This window comes from Hyperolius riggenbachi, chromosome 3 (assembly GCF_040937935.1).
Source record: "Hyperolius riggenbachi isolate aHypRig1 chromosome 3, aHypRig1.pri, whole genome shotgun sequence".
NCBI lineage: Eukaryota > Metazoa > Chordata > Amphibia > Anura > Hyperoliidae > Hyperolius > Hyperolius riggenbachi.
The window spans coordinates 53,396,640-53,415,901 of record NC_090648.1 but is presented as its reverse complement, the minus strand read 5'-3'; the positions used below and the strand labels follow the sequence as shown (position 1 = coordinate 53,415,901).

Here is a 19,262-nt window from a genome sequence, read left to right as displayed (position 1 = left end):
TCACTACGTTAAAGGAAACTGAGGTGACATGTGACATGATGAGATAGACATGTGTATGTACAGTGCCTAGCACACACATGTGTTCCTTTTTTTCTTTCTCTGCCTGAAAGAGTTAAACATCAGGTATGCAAGGGACAGTTTCTGAGCTCTGTGATTGGTCTAAAATTTCCAAGTTGCAGTTATGCGGCATTTCCAAAGAATTCCAATTTCTGCAACCGATTTCTGATTACTGCTGCAGTACGCCTATTTCCGATGGGATATTTGGAAATCAGTTTTCCGATTTTCCAAGATTCGTAAAATGTAAGCAGGAGACTCGTTGGAAGCATTGGACCAATCTGAGAATTAAGAATTTTTCCCTTGGAAAACGGATTACTGCAGAAATTTTAGGCCAATCTAAGATTTTTTTGGAGAATAGCAGAATTTTTCCACTGAAATTTGGTTAACACAAAAATTTTAAGCCAATCAGAAGACTTCAGAAGTATTAGGTCAATCGGAGAAATCTGAGAAATATACAGAGGTTACTGACTGAAAATGTGGTTTCTGCATAATAACACATCTGCATACAAAGTTTTCACTTTTTTTTTTTTACTTTTGCACATAGCTGATTTTATTGATCAAAAAAATTCTGTGGAATTCAGAAAGCGGTAATTCAAAAACAGAATTTGGCATTTCCAACCTGCCCTAATTGTCATTTTTAAAGAGTCATTTGCATCATTTAAGACTATATCATTTACCCACTACTCTGTGTTTAATAACCTCCCTAGCGTTCTGGACGAGCTGAGCTCGTCCAGAGACGCCGGAGGTTACTGCTCAAGCCCTGCTGGCCAATTTGAATATTTATTTTTTTCAAACACGCAGCTAGCACTCTGCTGGCTGCGTGTTTGCTGCGATCGCCGCTACCCTAGAGAAGGCCCCCCCCCCGCAGCCCCCATGCGCAGCCTGGATAATCAGTGTCAGGCAGTGCATTAGGGGTGGATCGGGACTCCCTATGACGTCATGACGTTGATGACATCATTACGTTTATCGCCATGGCGACGGGGAAGCCCTAAAGGAAATTCTGTTCAGAACGGGATTTCCTTATGGGCAAGTGTGCCGGCGGTGATCGGAGGGGTGGGTGGGTAAGCGCAGGGAGGGGGGCATAATGTAGCTAGCGACAGGCTAGCTACTTGAGAAAAAAATAGGTTTAAAAAAACATGCGCAGCCGTGCGGCTGCGCATAATTGGAATGCCAGGGAGGTTATTAATATGCAGCCTAAAACCTTATCCTGCATTGCAAACACTCCAATCTATTCAGAAATGTGTCTGCTGTAATAAATCTCATCTGTCATCATCCCTCCCACATCTATTCTCTTCACTGATTGGCTAAGGGCTAGTTCAGTGTGACAGGGGGCTGAAACCTGATCTTTCTGTGCTCACATGTTTACAGAGCAAGCTGGCTATGACTAGGCAGATTCTGGGAGAAAAACAAAAGAGTAAGGCCTTGTTTCCATCTGTCCGCTTCTGTCCGCTTTTTATCAGCACATCAATGTTACAGATTGATACATGTTGCTGAAAAGCGGACAGAAGCGGATTGAAGCGCATAGATGGAAACAAGGCCTAAGGGTTAGTTCCCACTGGGCACTTTGGTAGCATTTTGCTGATCAGCAAAAAGCTTTTTTTTTTTTTTTTCACTATAAAGGAAAGTGATTTAGGAGTGATTGCGTTTTGCAATTCTATAACCTTGAAATGCAATCGCTCCAAAAACGCTGCATGCACCATCAGAAAAATTGCTAATCACTGGCGATCGCTACAGTGTGAACACAACCATTGACTTGCGTTAGCAGCAGTATTTTGTTGATTGCCAGTGATCAACAAAATGCTGAAAAATCGCCCAGTGTGAGCTAGCCCTAAGGGAGGAAATTACATCAGGATTGACTTCAGTCATAGGGATCCAAGATGGCAAATGCCAGGAATATAATTATCTTTATTAACTATACAAAATTCACTGAAATCAAAATGTGGACAATACAATACATCTGTTATGTAAGTGGAACAAGTAGTTATCTACTTAGTATATATGTGTTTTTCCCCCCGGCATAGTATGGCTGACCCTGCTACTTTAAACCCTTCTTCCAGGAAATACTTATTGGGGTGACAACAATGCCTATAGTGAGCTATCTATTGAGGCAACGGCCTACGCTTCTCTCGCTCTTTCAAACACGGGGAGGTATAAGGAGACTGTACCATTGGCTGACTGGCTGATACAACGAAAGTTTCATGGAAAGCTCTATGGATCCACTCAGGTAGGTCATTTTTATTGATCTCCATTTTACAGAGGAAGATTAACCTTTTGTGGACCACCTCTATTAGATCCTACGCTGCACTTGTGGCTGTTCTAGCGTGATGTGCCCGCCGTTTCCGTTCCCGACGCGATCATGTGCACCCGAGAGGGGAGATTAAGCTGTCATATGACAGCTGACATCTCCCCTCAGTGGCTTCTAATCATATGATCACTATGATCGCCGGTGGATCATAGTGATCACTGTGACAGCTGTGGCGGTAGGGGGAAGAAGAGGATCCAATCACCTCCCTGACGTTCCCACGACGATTGGCGCTCCCCTCTGCTCTGGCTGGCATCCCCGCTCGCTCTGACGTCAGTCCCGGGTCCCGGCTTGATGATGTCATCAAGCCGTGACCCGGAACTGAGAGTCAGTATAAGCGGGGATGCCGGCCGGAGTGAATGGGTTTACTGCGGCTCATCACTGGAGCCTGGGAGGTGAGTAAAGGCTGCCAGCTACAGGGGGGACACCTGGCCACACAGAGACACACAGCCCAGCAAGCTCTAAAGGTGGCCATACACCATACAATTTTTTAAATATCTGTTCAATTTAAGAATTGCAATCAATTTTTCTGACTGATTGTAACATTTCAAAAATATGACCAATGTACCACACACGTATGTTCATTTTTTACCCAATTATGATAAAAATGATTGGAAACTTGCTAGGGTGTGTTATATAGTTATTTTGGTTGAAAAAAAGACATACGTCCATCGAGTTCAACCAGTACAAAGTACAACACCAGCCTGCTCCCTCACATATCCCTGTTGATCCAGAGGAAGGCGAAAAAACCCCTAGAAGGCATGGTCCAATTAGCCCCAAAAGGGAAAAATTCCTTCCCGACTCCAGATGGCAATCAGATAAAATCCCTGGATCAACATCATTAGGCATTACCTAGTAATTGTAGCCATGGATGTCTTTCAACGCAAGGAAAGCATCTAAGCCCCCTTTAAATACAGGTATAGAATTTGCCATAACGACTTCCTGTGGCAATGCATTCCACATCTTAATCACTCTTACTCTAAAGAACCCTTTCCTAAATAAATGGCTAAAACGTTTTTCCTCCATTCGCAGATCATGTCCTCTAGTCCTTTGAGAAGGCCTAGGGACAAAAAGCTCATCCGCCAAGCTATTATATTGCCCTCTGATGTGTTTATACATGTTAATTAGATCCCCTCTAAGGCGTCTTTTCTCTAGACTAAATAAACCCAGTTTATCTAACCTTTCTTGGTAAGTGAGACCCTCCATCCCACGTATCAATTTTGTAGCTCGTCTCTGCACCTGCTCTAAAACTGCAATATCTTTTTAGTAATGTGGTGCCCAGAACTGAATTCCATATTCTAGATGTGGCCTTACTAGAGAGTTAAACATGGGCAATATTATGCTAGCATCTCGAGTTTTTATTTCCCTTTTAATGCATCCCAAAATTTTGTTAGCTTTAGCTGCAGCGGGTTGGCATTGAGTACTATTATTTAACTTGTTGTCGATGAGTACTCCTAAGTCCTTCTCCAAGTTTGATGTCCCCAACTGTATCCCATTTATTTTGTACTAGCTGGTCGCCCGGCGTTGCCCGGGTATGTAATTGGCTAGTGTTAGCTCTGTCCACTTTTTCTAATCCTAACACACAATTACCTAATTTGTGAGCTTTGCGGTCTTTGGCATCAATAATTGGCTGTGGCTCCACTACTTTGAAAATCAATAGGTGAATTTTGATTAGCTTTTGTAGGCTCCACCCACTTTTCTGAATATTAATCCCAGTCACCCACTGTGCAAAGTTTAAGAACCCTGCCATTGACAGACTGTGTAAGAATGGCTGCAGTTTACATTCTGGCAGTTACATTTTTATTTTTCTCCACCCACTGATGTCCTGATGTTTCCCGGGTATGTATTTGGCTGCTGTTGGCTGTGGCCACTTTTTCTAACCCTAACACACAATTGTCAATAGTCAATGACCAAGTTTGTGAGATTAGTGGTCTTTGGCATGAATAATTTTCATTGAAATGAAACACATCTGATTCGCTGTTTGTAGCCCCACCCCTTTTCTAAATATTTAACCCCAGTCACCCAATGATCAACTGTACCAGGTTTGAGGCTTGTGCCATTAACAGTGCAAAAATGGCAGCAATTAAATATTTGCCTTGAAAATCAATAGGTGAATTGTGATTGGTTTTTGTAGGCTCCACCCACTTTTCTGAATATTAATCCCAGTCACCCAGTGACCAACTGTGCAAAGTTTTAGAACCCCACAATTAATAGTGTAAGAATGGCTGCAGTTTACATTTTCCCAGTGAAATTTGTGTTTGTCTCCGCCCACTGAAGACTCAGCATTGCCCAGGTATGTATTTGGCTGGTGCTAGCTCCGCCCACTTTTTCTAACCCAAACACAAAATTACTTAATGACCAAGCTTGTGAGCTTTGAGGTCTTTGGCATCAATAATTTGCATTGAAATAAAATAAATCTGATTGGCTGTGGCTCCACCCCTTTTCTAAATTTGAACCCCAATCACCCAATGGCCAACTGTACCAGGTACAGGTGATTAACAATGCAAGAGGCTTGTGCCATTAACAGTGCAAGAATGGCATCATTTAAATATTCCCCTTAAAGATTAATAGGTGGATTTTGATTGGCTTTTGTAGGCTCCACCCACTTTTCTGAATATTAATCTCAGTCACCCAGTGACCAACTGTGCAAAGTTTGAGAACCCTACCATTAATAGTGTAAGAATTGCTGCAGTTTACATTTTCTCAGTGAAATTTGTATTTGTCTACGCCTACTGATGACCCAGCATTGCCTGATTATGTATTTGGCTGGTGTTGGCTGCGCCCACTTTTCCTAACCCTAACCCTAACACACAATTACTCAATTACTCAATGACCAAGTTTGTGAGCTTTGCAGTCTTTGGCATCAATAACCTGCATTAAAATGAAACAAATCAGATTGGCTGTTTGGGGCTCCACCCCCTTATATAAATTTAAACCCCAGTCACGCAATGATCAACTGTACCAGGTTTGAGGCTTCTGCCATTAACAGTGCAAGAATGGCAGCAATGAAATATTCCCCTGAAAAATCAATAGGTAATTTTTGATTGTTTTTTGTAGGCTCCACCCACTTTTCTGAATATTAACCCCAGTCACCCAATAACCAACTGTGCAAAGTTTGCGAACCCTACCATTAACAGTGTAAGAATGGCTGCTGTTTACATTTTCCCAGTAAAAGTTGTATTTGTCTCCGCCCACTTATGACCCGGCGTTGCCCGCTTATGTATTTGGCTGGTGTTGGCTGTGCCCACTTTCCTAACCCTAACACACAATTAATCAATTACTCAATTACCAAGTTTGTGAGCTTTGCGGTGTTTGGCAACAATAATTTGCATTGGAATGAAACAACTCTGATTGGCTATTTGTGGCTCCACCCCCTTTCTGAAATTGAACCCCAGTCACCCAATGATCAACTATACCAGGTTTGAGGCTTGTGCCATTAACAGTGCAAGAATGGCAGAAATGTAAATATTCCCCTTGAAAATCATTAGGTGAATTTTGATTGGCTTTTATAGGCTCCAACCACTTTTCTGAATAATAACCCTAGTCACCCAACGACCAACTGTGCAAAGTTTGAGAATCCTACCATTAACAGTGTAAGAAAAACAAAAGTTTGCTTTCTTAAAACAGAAAGAATTTGCGATAATTCAGGTTGGAGTAAGCTTGAGATGTCTCCCAGCGCATCACTGCTGAAAATATGCTAATTAACCATTGTTACCCTTAGAAGCTAAACACACCTCCAGAACTGCTGGAATGCAATGATGTGTCAGCTTGTTAAATTGTACAGAGCCATAATAATCCAACACGCATACAGACTGTTTTGGATTGTTTAATCCTCATCAGTGCATGTCATAGATTAATTTGGCTCTATGCAGTAGGGCTTGTAACACCGAGAGGTACAGACTACCCAGCAAGCTCATGGTGACCCAGAACTCATTGGAGTGTGTAAGGGACTACAATGGCCCTAAAAGCCCCCTTACTAAGATGTTAAGAAAAACAAACGTTTGCTTTCTTAAAACAGAAAGAATTTGCGATAATTCAGGTTGGAGTGAGCTTGAGATGTCTCCCAGAGCATCACTGCTGAATATATGCAAATTAACCATTCTACCCTTAGAAGCTAAACACAACTCCAGTGTAACAGTGTATGGCTGCAGTTTACATTTTCCAGTGAAATTTGTATTTGTCTCTTTTTGGTTATGGGAATAAAAAGTATCCTATACTTTATTCCAGGTAATGTACTATGTGTGTGCCAAATTTCATTCAAATCCGTTCAGCTGTTTTTGCGTGATCGAGTAACAAACATTCAAACATCCAAACATCCAAACATCCGAACTTTCCCATTTATTATATTAGTAGGATGGTACTAGACCACTGGTATGACCAAAATGCATGACTTTACATTTTTCAACATTGAATTTCATCTGCCATGTATGTGCCCATATAGCCATCCTATCCAGATCCTGTTGCAATATGACACTATCTTCCTGAGAGTTGATGATTCTGCACAATTTTGTATCATCTGCAAAAATAGCAACATTGCTCACTACTGCATCTACTAGGTCATTAATAAATAAATTGAAGAGCACTGGACCCAGTACAGACCCCTGTGGGGCCTTACTGCTAACAGTCTCCCATTTTGAGTACAATTCATTGACTACAACTCTTTGTTTTCTGTCCATTAGCCAGTTCCCTATCCATGCACACAGACTCTTCCCCAGTCCTTGCATCCTCAAGTTTTGCACCAGACTGGGGAACAGTGTCAAAGGTCTTTGCAAAGTCCAAGTATATCACATCTACAGCATTCCCAATATCCATATTAGGGTTCACTACCTCATAAAAGCTGAGCATGTTAGTCCAACAGGACCTGTCTTTAGTAAACCCATGTTGATGCTGTGAAATAAGATTATTTTCTACTATGAAGTCATGTATAGTATCTCTTAGTAACCCCTCAAATAGTTTGCATACAACTGATGTTAAGCTTACATGTCTATAATTTCCTGGATCTGATTTTTTGCCCTTCTTAAATAATGGGAAAACGTGGGCTGTACGCAAATCCACGGGAACTCTGTCAGTTGAAAGAGAATCACAAAAGATAAGATAAAGGGGTTTATCTATAACTGAACTTAATTCCCTTAGGACCTGAGGATGCATGCCATCCGGGCCAGGTGCCTTGTCTATTTTTAATTTATTTTGTCTTGCCTTCACTTCTTCCTGCGTTAAGTATTTAATGTTACAGTTAGAAGATTGAGACTCTTCTGCCTCTGTAATTTGAAACAGTGCTGTTTCCTTTGTGAAGACAGAAGCAAAAAAAGCATTTAATAACTCTGCCTTACCTTGGTCATCCGCCTTTGAGTTCCCACCCTCACCCTTTAGGAGTCCTATACGGTCAACCTTTCTTTTTTTAGAGTTGATGTACTTGTAAAACTTGTTTGGGTTAGATTTGATATCCCTAGCGATTTGATTTTCAGCTTCAATCTTTGCCAGCCTAATTTCTTTTTTACAATTTTTATTGCACTCCTTATATAGGTAGAAAAAAACCAACGTTTTGTAAGAAATGATATTGCACTCCTTATAATTGCTTAGAGCAGCCTCGGTCCCCTCCTGTTTTAGGACCTTATAGGCATTCTTTTTCCTCTTCATTTTATCTCTAACCTTCCTATTCATCCATAGAGGCCTTTTTTTATTCCTAGATATTTTGTTTCCATATGGGATATACATACTGCAATATTGATTGAGAATAAGTTTAAAAGCTGGCCATTTCCCTTCAGTGTCCTCCCCTTGTAGTACAGTATCCCAGTTCACCAAACTTAGTGCCTGCCTAAGTTGACTGAACTTTGCTTTTCTAAAATTCATAGTTTTAGTGGTCCCGCTGCCCTGTAGCCTATCAGTCACCAGATCAAACGTTATCATGTTGAGATCACTATTTCCCAAATGTTCTTGAACCTGCAAATTTGATACATTATCTGGTCTATTAGAAATGATCAGATCCAGTAACGCATTCCCCCTAGTTGGTTCCGTTACCATTTGAGTCAAGTAATTGTCCTGTAGTGCTGCCAGAAATCTGCTGCTTCTACCAGAATGGCTAGCCTCAATACTCCAGTCAATGTCTGAAAAGTTGAAGTCGCCCATAACTATGACCTCATTTTTACTTGCAGCTTTTTCAATCTGCTGTAGTAATCGCAGTTCTGCAGCTTTATTAATAAGAGGTGGTCTGTAGCATACCCCAATAAGCAATTGGCAACTTTTATTTCCACCATGAATATTTACCCAAACGGACTCCACATCTTCGCAATTTTCTTCCATCTCATCGCTGAGGACAGCTGTAAAAATATTCTTAACAAAGAGACAAACCCCTCCACCTTTTTTCCCTGTTCTATCCTTCCTAAACACACTGTATCCTTTTAAATTAGCTATCCAGTCATGGCTTTCATTCATCCATGTCTCGGTTATTCCCACCACAATGTCATAGCCTTTGTCATTCAGAATGAACTCTAGTTTGTCTATTTTATTTGCAAGGCTCCGAGCATTGGTTACCATGCACTTTATATTTTTACCACCACATTTACCAATTTTGTTTACATGAAATGGGCTACTTGAAGTTTTACCAACCTCTTTAATCTTTACACTGTCCCCACCCCCCTCTCCACCCCCCACAATGTTAGGCTCCCACTGTCTTCTTACCTTATCTTGTCTAAGTATTGAGACGTTATCCTCCCGCCTCCCCCCAGATCCTAGTTTAAAATCTCCTCCAACCGTTTAGCCATCTTCTCCCCCAATGCAGCTGCACCCTCCCCATTAAGGTGCAGCCCATCCCTGCTGTAGAACCTGTAGCCGACTGCAAAGTCTGCCCAGTTCTCCAGGAACCCAAACCCTTCCTTCCAACACCAATTTCTCAGCCACTTATTTAACTCACTAAGCTCCCTCTCTCTCTCAGATGTAGCACGTGGCACTGGCAGTATTTCAGAGAACACCACCTTGGAGGTCCTTGCTTTAAGTTTATCTCCAAGTACCTGAAAATCATTTTTGAGGACCTTTCATCTCCCACTAACTTTGTCATTGGTGCCAATGTGTACCATGACAGCCGGGTCTTCCCCAGCCCCACCCAATAATCTGTCATGCCGAACCCGAGCACCCGTGAGTCAACAGACTGTATGGCATTCACGCGTAAATATGTGTGTATAATAATAATTGACAATCTAACACCAGTGTTACTCAGATACCCCTTAATCACGGATCCAAATGCGGCCGTTTTTATTGGTGCTGCATCCAGATCACCCGTGATCGCGTCCCGTATTTTTTTACGCGTAACCGTCACGAAACCGTATTTTCTCCATCTTCACACGGCTAAAAAACAAAGCCGTGATCCGGATAGTTTATGCGTACCTATATGCCTGTATGCATAAAAATGTACGGGTTTGTATTGGTCACGATGCCGCTGTCAATGCGTAACTACTACATGCGTCACGTAATGTGTGTATAGCTCGGTATTCCATTCCCGAATGTCACTCGTACACGTAAAACTGTACGGTTGCTGAAAATTGATGCCATTCTCATTGGCATACGCTGTGATGATGCTGTTTGATGCCTGGCTCCATCCCCTTGTGCCCCTACAGCTGAGCACACTCTTCCTGCCCGTGGAACAGTCCCAGAAGCGGTGGAACTGCCACTCCCTCTCTTCTTGGGTCGTCCTTGTGCCCTTCCAGACATTCTTTGTTATAACTAACTGACAGTCAGTCAGTAATCACTGGCCAGTGGCTACTGGCTATTTAATACAGTACAGTAGTATACATACAGCAGCACAGAAACCTGCGTGCAGTACCTGCCTGCACAGTAGCACAATAGCAGACACTAGCAGCACAGACAGTACACTCTGAACTACACTGACTAACTGACAGTCAGTATTCACTGGCTAGCTAATACAGTACAGTAGTATATATACAGCAGCACAGAAACCTGCGTGCAGTACCTGCCTGCACAGTAGCACAACAGCAGACACTAGCAGCACAGTACACTCTGAACTACACTCATTACAGTAGTAATATAGTCTGACTGCAGCACAGAAACCTGTTTGCAGTGCCTGCCTGCACAGTATCACAACAGCAGACAGTGACACTAGCAGCACAGTACACTCTGAACTACACTCACTAAATGACAGTATAATCACTGGCTAGCTAATACAGTACAGTACAGAAACCTGTTTGCAGTGCCTGCCTGCACAGTAGCACAACAGCAAACAGCAGACACTAGCAGCACAGTACACTCTGAACTACACTCACTAACTGACACTAATCACTGGCTAGCAAAATGCAACTAATATCAGTAGTATGAGATCACTGAAATGAGCAAAAACGCTGGGTTTTTACACCAAAATGCCCTTGATTTGTGTCAGAATGGCCTGGAGATACTCTCTCAGACCACAGTCTCTAGCAAGGACGGAGTTTCTGATAATGGCCGCTGGTTATATACGAGAGGGGAGGGCATAGCCTCCCCTCCTGTGATTGGCTGCTCTAGCCTGCGTCAGGGGCCTCTGATTGGCCCAGTGACATCTTTTGAAAAAAAAACGCGATGTACGGCCGTGATTATGAGCCGTGACCCGTATTTTTTTACGCATTCCGTGATCTGGATTTGACGCGATGCCGTGATTCATGCGGTCATGGCATCCGAATCACGACCTTCGTGTTGCGTAAAAATGGCCGTGAATCATGCGTACCCGTGATCATGACCATCCGTGATAGCACCACTGTCTAACACACACCGTACACTCTTTAGAGAAATTGAAGGAAAATATCTGGCATTCCAGATAGATAAAAATCGAAAAAAACGGGAAATCTGATCGGATTTTTCAGTCGAATGAAAAAAAGCTTTCAATTTTTTCGGGAGATCCGATCATTTTTATGGAATTGCTGTAAAATCGAATAATTTTATTGTATTTTGTGTGGCCACCTTAAGAGGGATCCAGCTGCTTGACCCCCTCCCCAAATGCACGCCTGGTCCTTAAAGAGAATTTGTATTGTTAAAATCGCACAAAAGTAAACATACCAGTGCGTTAGGGGACATCTCCTATTACCCTCTATCACATTTTCGCCTCTCCCCGCCGCATTAAAAGTAGTCAAAAACAGTTTTAAAAAGTTTGTTTATAAACAAACAAAATGGCCACCAAAACAGGAAGTAGGTTGATGTGCAGTATGTCCACACATAGAAAATACATCCATACACAAGCAGGCTGTATACAGCATTCCTTTTGAATCTCAAGAGATTACCTTCTGTCCCCCTGCAGCTCTCATCCACTGATCGTTCCTTCCTGCAGACAGCTCTGCCCTGTCTGTAATTCCTCAGTGTGTGCCAGCCAGCTCCTTTCCCAGCCTAACAGAGGAGGATTTTTATCCAGCTCTCTTCTATCACTGATTGGCTTATGTAAATAACACACACACACACTGGAGTGTGCATAGAGGGGCCTGGAGAGGGGTGTGCATAACAGATCAGCACGGAAGAGTTGGCAACCTTCCAGACACAGGGCGACAAGTCCGACAGGGGAAAGATACATTGATTTATTACAGAGACGGTGATAGTAGAAAATGCTGCAGTAAGCCAGAGCACATTAGAATAGGTTTAGGAACTTGCAGGATGCTAGAAAAAAGGATGGCATTTTTGTTACAGAGTCTCTTTAAGGGGGATTAGGTGGCCGGTCTCCAAACGGATAATATGACATCTTACTAATATTATAAATGCGAAAGTTTGAATGTTGGGATGTTTGTTACTCAATCACGCAACAAATGGCTGAATGGATTTGAATGAAATTTGGCAGACACATAGTACATTACCTGGAATAACATATAGGATACTTTTTAACCCCATAACCAAAAAGGGGGCAGAGACAAATACAAATTTCACTGGGAAAATGTAAACTGCAGCCATTCTGTAACGATTGGTGTCAACACGCAGAGAGAATCTGATTATTGGTGATCTGCAGAATCACCAGTAATGCAGATATACACCAGATTATGAATGATCTGCAGAATCACTAATAATCCAGGTATGTCTAACCTCTGGACACCTGAGATATGAGAGTACAATGTAACAGTAGCACTTTGAGAGAGAACCGCCAGAGGAACTGGAGGTATGCAGAAGAAGGGATTTCACCTCAGACTGTGGGTGAATCCCTAGGCCAAAGGCTCCCTAGGAGAGGGGCCTAGGCTTGGTTGCAGGAAGCCCTGCTGCTAATATAAACAGGCTTGTCTTAACTAGGTGTGGGGGCCTATTCTCTATGCCCTGGAACCGGGTTAAGGTATAACATAGAAATGACACAGTATCCTAGTCTTGGGTGTGAGGTCCGTAGTCACAACACCCTGTAACTGGTCTAAAGCATAACATAGAACTGACACAGTATCCTAGTCTTAGGTGTTTGGTCCATAGTCACAACACCCTGGAACTGGTCTAAAGCATAACATAGAACTGACACAGTATCCTAGTCTTGGGTGTGAGGTCCGTAGTCACAACACCCTGGAACTGGTATAAAGCATAACATAGAACTGACACAGTATCCTAGTCTTGGGTGTGAGGTCCGTAGTCACAACACCCTGGAACTGGTCTAAAGCATAACATAGAACTGACACAGTATCCTAGTCTTGGGTGTGAGGTCCGTAGTCACAACACCCTGGAACTGGTCTAAAGCATAACATAGAACTGACACAGTATCCTAGTCTTGGGTGTGAGGTCCGTAGTCACAACACCCTGGAACTGGTCTAAAGCATAACATAGAACTGACACAGTATCTTAGTCTTGGGTGTGAGATCCGTAGTCACAACACCCTGGAACTGGTCTAAAGCATAACATAGAATAAGCAAGAGAAAGTTTTCTAGCTCAGTGTGGATTCCCAGGTCCTTCCTGGTTCAAACACACTGTTGGATCTGACTGAGGTCTGTGTGCTAACACATAAGCATTTGCAACGGCAGACGATGTGAGACTGAGGGATGAGTGGTTATATAGTGCAGCGCTAGCCAGCGCTGCCCAGTCCCTTCCAACCAATCCGCATACAAACTTGGATCAGCTGACCAAGGGAGTCAGCTGATCCCTCTCTGCTTCCCATAAAGCTTCTGTCTCGCCGCACGCGCGCGTGTATTCCTCAGCCTATGTGCACAGGAAGGCTGCACCAGGTCAGACACATGTCGCCGCGCGTAAACCGCCGGACTGGACGCGGAAACAGCCGCCACGCCGTCAGAGCACGCGGCGGCCATTCCGCAATCCTTTACACATTCTTACACCGTTAATGGTAGGGTTCTCAAACTTTGCACAGTTGGTCACTGGCTGACTGGAATTATTATTCAGAGAAGTGGGTGGAGCCTATAAAAGCCAATACAAATTCACCTGTTGATTTTCAAGGGGAATATTTACATTGCTCCCATTCTTGCACTGTTAATGGCACAAGCCTCAAACCTGGTACAGTTAATCACTGGTTGACTGCAGTTCAAATTCAGAAAAGGGGTTGAGGCCACAAACAGCCAATCAGATTTGTTTCATTTCCATATAAATGATTGATGCCAAAGACGCAAAGCTCACAAACTTGGTAATTGAGTAATTGTGTGTTAGGGAAGGAAAAAGTGGGCGGAGCAAACACCAGCCAGATACATACCCGGGCAATGCAGGGCCATCAGCTAGTTATTAAATATGACAAAGGCTCCTCAGTTTCTTAGAAAAAACAAAATGTCCCCTAGAACTCAGGAAGTAATACTAGTGGTGTTCGTACTGGGTAAATTACGATTACACAACATTCTACATAATTTTTCGCATGAGTAATTGCGATTACATTACACACAGCATACTACGTTTGTGAATAATAATTACACACAAAGTTAAGCAATTACTTTCATGTGTAAAAATATTTGCATCTATTCGCCAGTGTTCTGCGCTTATATGCCTATTAGTTAAATACTCAGTGTGAAGAGGGGTGTGTGGTTACGCTATGGCGGAGTAAGACGTGCTAAGCTGAGCTCCCGGCAAGTCTGCAACAAATCCCTGCCAAAATAAGCTACGATCCAGCTAAGACTGCTCCAAAATATGCCAGAAGGCTCTCGGACAATGAGAAGCTCATCTAAGAAGCACAAGCAGAAGCAAACATCCTCAGGAACGGGAATTAGGAGGTTCCGGAAAGATCGGAACACGAAGGCGGCCATGCTATCCAAGATGGCGCAGCACTCAGCAAAGACACAACACCAGGCCGCCATGGAGAATATTCCACCCGAACACAATCTGATGACTTAACCGGAGAAAGAGCAACCACAAACAGCTATCTCCAAAGACAACCAGGCAACATCACCCTCACAGATCCCGGAGGAGGCCATTACTGCTAATAGTGAGCCACCATTTCTGCCTATGCAATCAAGAGGTGAGAAAACCCCACCGTAGACACAAAATAGGACCCCAAACATCAGTCCTGTAACATCCCCGGTGTAAGCTAGAGGGGGAAATAACAACCTGAGCTCCGAGAAACAGATGACGCCACCACAAGGGGAGGCCACTTCGGGGCCACAGGGGAAGCGAGGCAGTAACCAGCAGGCGGGGAGATCCCAAACAGCGGGGCCACAGGGGAAGCGAGGCAGTAACCAGCAGGCGGGGAGATCCCAAACAGCGGGAGGCCACTGTCAGGGGGGAGAGACGGAGAGGGTTGCAGAACTACGGGAACAGATAAGAAATCTTTCGACCAAAGGAGTTCTAAAGACTTTTGCGGAAAGACTTGAAAGATCATTTAGAAGAGAAATAGATGGTCTGCATAAAGATCTTTCAGCCATAGGCCACAGGGTGATGGATCTAGAGAACATGCAGGAAGGTATGACCACAAAACTGACCTCCATGCTTGAAAAAATCACGAAGCAGGATAAACAGACTCTCTGATTGCACAGTTAGATGACCAAGAAAACAGGTCAAGAAGACAAAATATTAGAATTAACCCTCCTGGCGGTTTATCAAAATCCGCCAGGGGGCAGCAAACTCATTTTAAAAAATTTTTTTCTTTCATGTAGCGAGACAAGGTCTCGCTACATGATAGCCGCTCAGCGGCATCCCCCCAGCCCCTCAGGAAAGAACGGGCTCTCCTGGAGGGCTTCCCCCGTCATCGACGTCGTGACGTCAGCCCCTCAGGAAATAACGGGATCTCCTGGAGGGCTTCCCCCATCATCGACGTCGTGACGTCAAAGGGGACTCCGATCCATCCCACAGCGCTGCCTGGCACTGATTGGCCAGGCAGCGCACGGGGTCTGGGGGGGGGGGGGATAGCGGCGGATCAGCGGGTAGCTGCGGCGATCGCATTGCACACGCAGCTAGCAAAGTGCTAGCTGCGTGTAGCAAAAAAAATTATGCAAATCAGCCCAGCGGGGCCTGAGCGGTGCCTTCCGGCGGCATAGCCCATGCTCAGCCGGGCTTACCGCCAGGGAGGTTAAAGGTCTCCCAGAAGCTACCAGAGATGAAGACCTAAAGGCCACGGTAACTGATATCTTCAATCAGGCTCATACTAACCCACCGAACTACTGAGGAAAAATTCGGTGGGCCCCCTTTAACAGTTGTGACTCTCTTACTGGTCGGGTCGCCCACTGATCGAGGTCTGACACGCTGCTGGCTGCAAGGTGAGGGGGGTCCTGTCACTACCTAAACAGGGGTCCCTGTCACTCACTACCTAAATGGGGGTCCCTGTCACTCACTACCTAAATGGGGGTCCCTGTCACTCACTACCTAAACGGGGGGCGCCTGTCACTCACTACCTAAATGGTGGTTCCTGTCACTCACTACCTATATGGTGGTCCCTGTCACTCACTACCTAAATGGGGGTCCCTGGCACTCACTACCTAAATGGGGGTCCTTGTCACTCACTACCTAAATGGTGGTCCCTTTCACTCACTACCTAAATGGTGGCCCCTGTCACTCACTACCTATATGGTGGTCCCTGTCACTCACTACCTAAATGGGGGTCCCTGTCACTCACTACCTAAATGGGGGTCCCTGTCACTCACTACCTAAATGGGGCGCCTGTCACTCACTACCTAAATGGTGGTCCCTGTCACTCACTAACTAAATGGTGGTCCCTGTCACTCACTACCTATATGGTGGTCCCTGTCACTCACTACCTAAATGGTGGTCCCTGTCACTCACTACCTAAATGGGGGTCCCTGTTACTACCTAAATGGGGGTCCCTGTCACTACCTAAATGGGGGTCCTTGTCACTACCTAAATGGGGGTCCTTGTCACTTCCTAACCTGGGGGTCCCTGTCACTACCTAAATAGGGGTCCCTGTCACTGCCTAACTGGACTAGCAGTCCCTGTCACTCACTACCTAAATGGGGGTCCCTGTCACTTCAATTAATTTACAAAGAGACACGCACACATTTATACATTAATAGTGCTACATGCTGGTCTGAACTCTCAGTACCAGTACCAGTAACTTACTGGTACTGAGAGTTCAGACCAGCATGTAGCACTATTAATGTATAAATTGTGAATACACTTTTATAAGCATTCAAATTGGCTTGGTGTGCGTGTCTCTTTGTAAATTAATTGGTGTTTGATTTTGGACACAGCACCCCGATGTTATTGTGAGACATATATATGCCTATCATTGTTACAGGTGTGCAATACCTAATCTATTGTTTATGGTCCCTGTCACTTCCTAACCTGGGGGCACCTGTCACTACCTAACTGGACTTGGGGTCCCTGTCACTCACTACCTAAACGGGGGTCCCTGTCACTTCCTAACCTAGGGGCACCTGTCACTTCCTAAATGGGGGTCCCTGTCACTTCCTAACCTGGGGGTCCCTTTCACTGCCTAACTGGACTAGCAGTCCCTGTCACTCACTACCTAAATGGGGGTTCCTGTCACTTCCTAACCTGGGGTGCACCTGTCACTTCCTAACCTGAGGGCACCTGTCACTATCTAACTGGACTTGGGGTCCCTGTCACTCACTACCTAAACGGGGGGTCCCTTGTCACTACCTTACTGGGGTCCCTGTCACTGCTCTACGGGGAGGATCCCTGTCACTTCCTAACTTCGGGGGTTCCTGGTGCTACCTAAACTAGAGGGTACCTGTCAATACCTAAACTATCCAGGCCAGCCAGCCCAGCATCACCACCAGCCAACCAGCCCTGAATCACTGTCAAAAAGGCCACATCATCACCACCAATCAGGCCAGCATTTACTTCAACCAGCCAAGCACAGCCCAGCATCACCGCCAGCCAGGTCACAGCATCACCGCCAGCCAACTCACCCACAGCATCACCGCCAGCCAGCCCAACCACAGTATCACCGCCAGCCCGGCCACAGCATCACCGCAAGGCCTTTCAGCCCACCATTCATCCCCAATCCAGCCAAAAACAGTATTGCCAGGCACAGCAGCCAGTAGAGGAGAATTGAGAAGCCAGGCAAGAGGTGTCTACCATATTAAGGGGGCATTCTGCCTATTTATGTGAATTGTTGTCTATGTGCCTCATGACTGCTGAATTTGTCTTGGGGGCCTCATGGTTGCTTAATTTGTCTTGTTGGGGGCCCTATGATTTTTGGGGGCCTCAAGATTGCTGAATGTCTTGTTGGGGGCCTCATGATTTGTTGGGGCCTCATGATTGCTGAATTTGTCTTGCGAGGAGAGTGTCAGCGCATACCATTAAGGCTGCATCTGAAATGACAACCAGCTCATGTGTGCAGCACCTCTAATAGGCTTTCTGCACACTTCGCATGCAATTCAGATGCAAATCATATGCAAAACTGCTACTACTTATCATGCAAACAGGAAACTCAGGAGGAGGGGCTGGGAGCAGCTAACCTGATAGTTATATACTTGCAGAGTTAAGAAAAAGTGGGGGGAAGGCTGCGCATCCCTAAACACATGCTGCAATTGACTGGTTAATCGCATGGTATATAACTATCAGGTTAGCTGCTCCCATCCCCTCCTCCTGAGTTTCCTGTTTGCATGATAAGTAGTAGCAGTTTTGCATATGATTTTCATCTGAATTGGATGCGAAGTGTGCAGAAAGCCTATTAGAGGTGCTGCACACATGAGCTGTTTGTCATTTCAGATGCAGCCTAAGTGGTATGCACTGGCGCTCTCATCGCTGTCCAACAAAATGTAAGTTACACATTTTTTTTGCTTAGCTGCTCCCAAGGTTTTAAATTTAGGTTAGGTCACTTGCCCGGAGGTTTGCCTCACCGTGGCGCAAGTGTCTAGTATAATATACTTTGCATGCAAACCATATTGGAAGCTAAAGTTCCTCCTAGTGTAATAAATGTTAGTACTTGTTTTGGATGCAGGGCATGCATTTTTCAGTCTAATAGAGGCGGTGTATGCCTACGTGATTAACCATTCAATTGCAGCATGTGCTTAGGGATGCGCAGCCTTCCCTCCACTTTTTCTTAACACTGAATTTGTCTTGTTGGGGGCATCATGATTGCTGAATTTGTCTTGTTAGGGGTCACATGATTGCTAACTGCGAGACTATGGGAAAAGCTGAATCATCATCATATAAGACAAAAGCATTAAACCTACTTTTTTAGCTTTTTAAAACGGAAAATAAAACTGTGAGGTTCTAAAAAAGAATATATTTTTCAGGAGTAGGATGGATGAAATTGTTTATCTTAACAGTTTATTTTCAACTTGGATTTTCCATAATGTTTATGCATGAGTTAAAATGTTTGTATGTAGTTTAAATTGCTGTTTCCACTTTGCGATGGATAAAGTGACTTTTGGGTTGCAGTTTGGGTACTCGGCCTTGCAAAAGGTTCGCCACCACTGTCCTAATCTAATGTCCCACATTGCTAAGTTCATGAAAATTTGTCTCCACCCGTGGCCACACCCACATTCTGGCCCATGGCCACACCCATTTTTCAGCGTGGCACGCATAGTGCGCCACACAACATAACCCTCATGTTTTC

At 44.4% G+C, this 19,262-nt stretch overlaps 1 protein-coding gene across 1 annotated transcript in view; it reads left to right on the top strand.

Annotated features, from left to right (window-relative positions):
* The window catches only part of LOC137562609 (A.superbus venom factor 1-like), a 554,872-nt gene that overhangs the window by 397,033 nt on the left and 138,577 nt on the right, over positions 1-19,262 (top strand). The window contains exon 29 of the mRNA XM_068274112.1: positions 2,115-2,281. Coding sequence (XP_068130213.1) covers positions 2,115-2,281 — 167 coding nt within the window. The remainder of the gene's footprint in view (positions 1-2,114; positions 2,282-19,262) is intronic.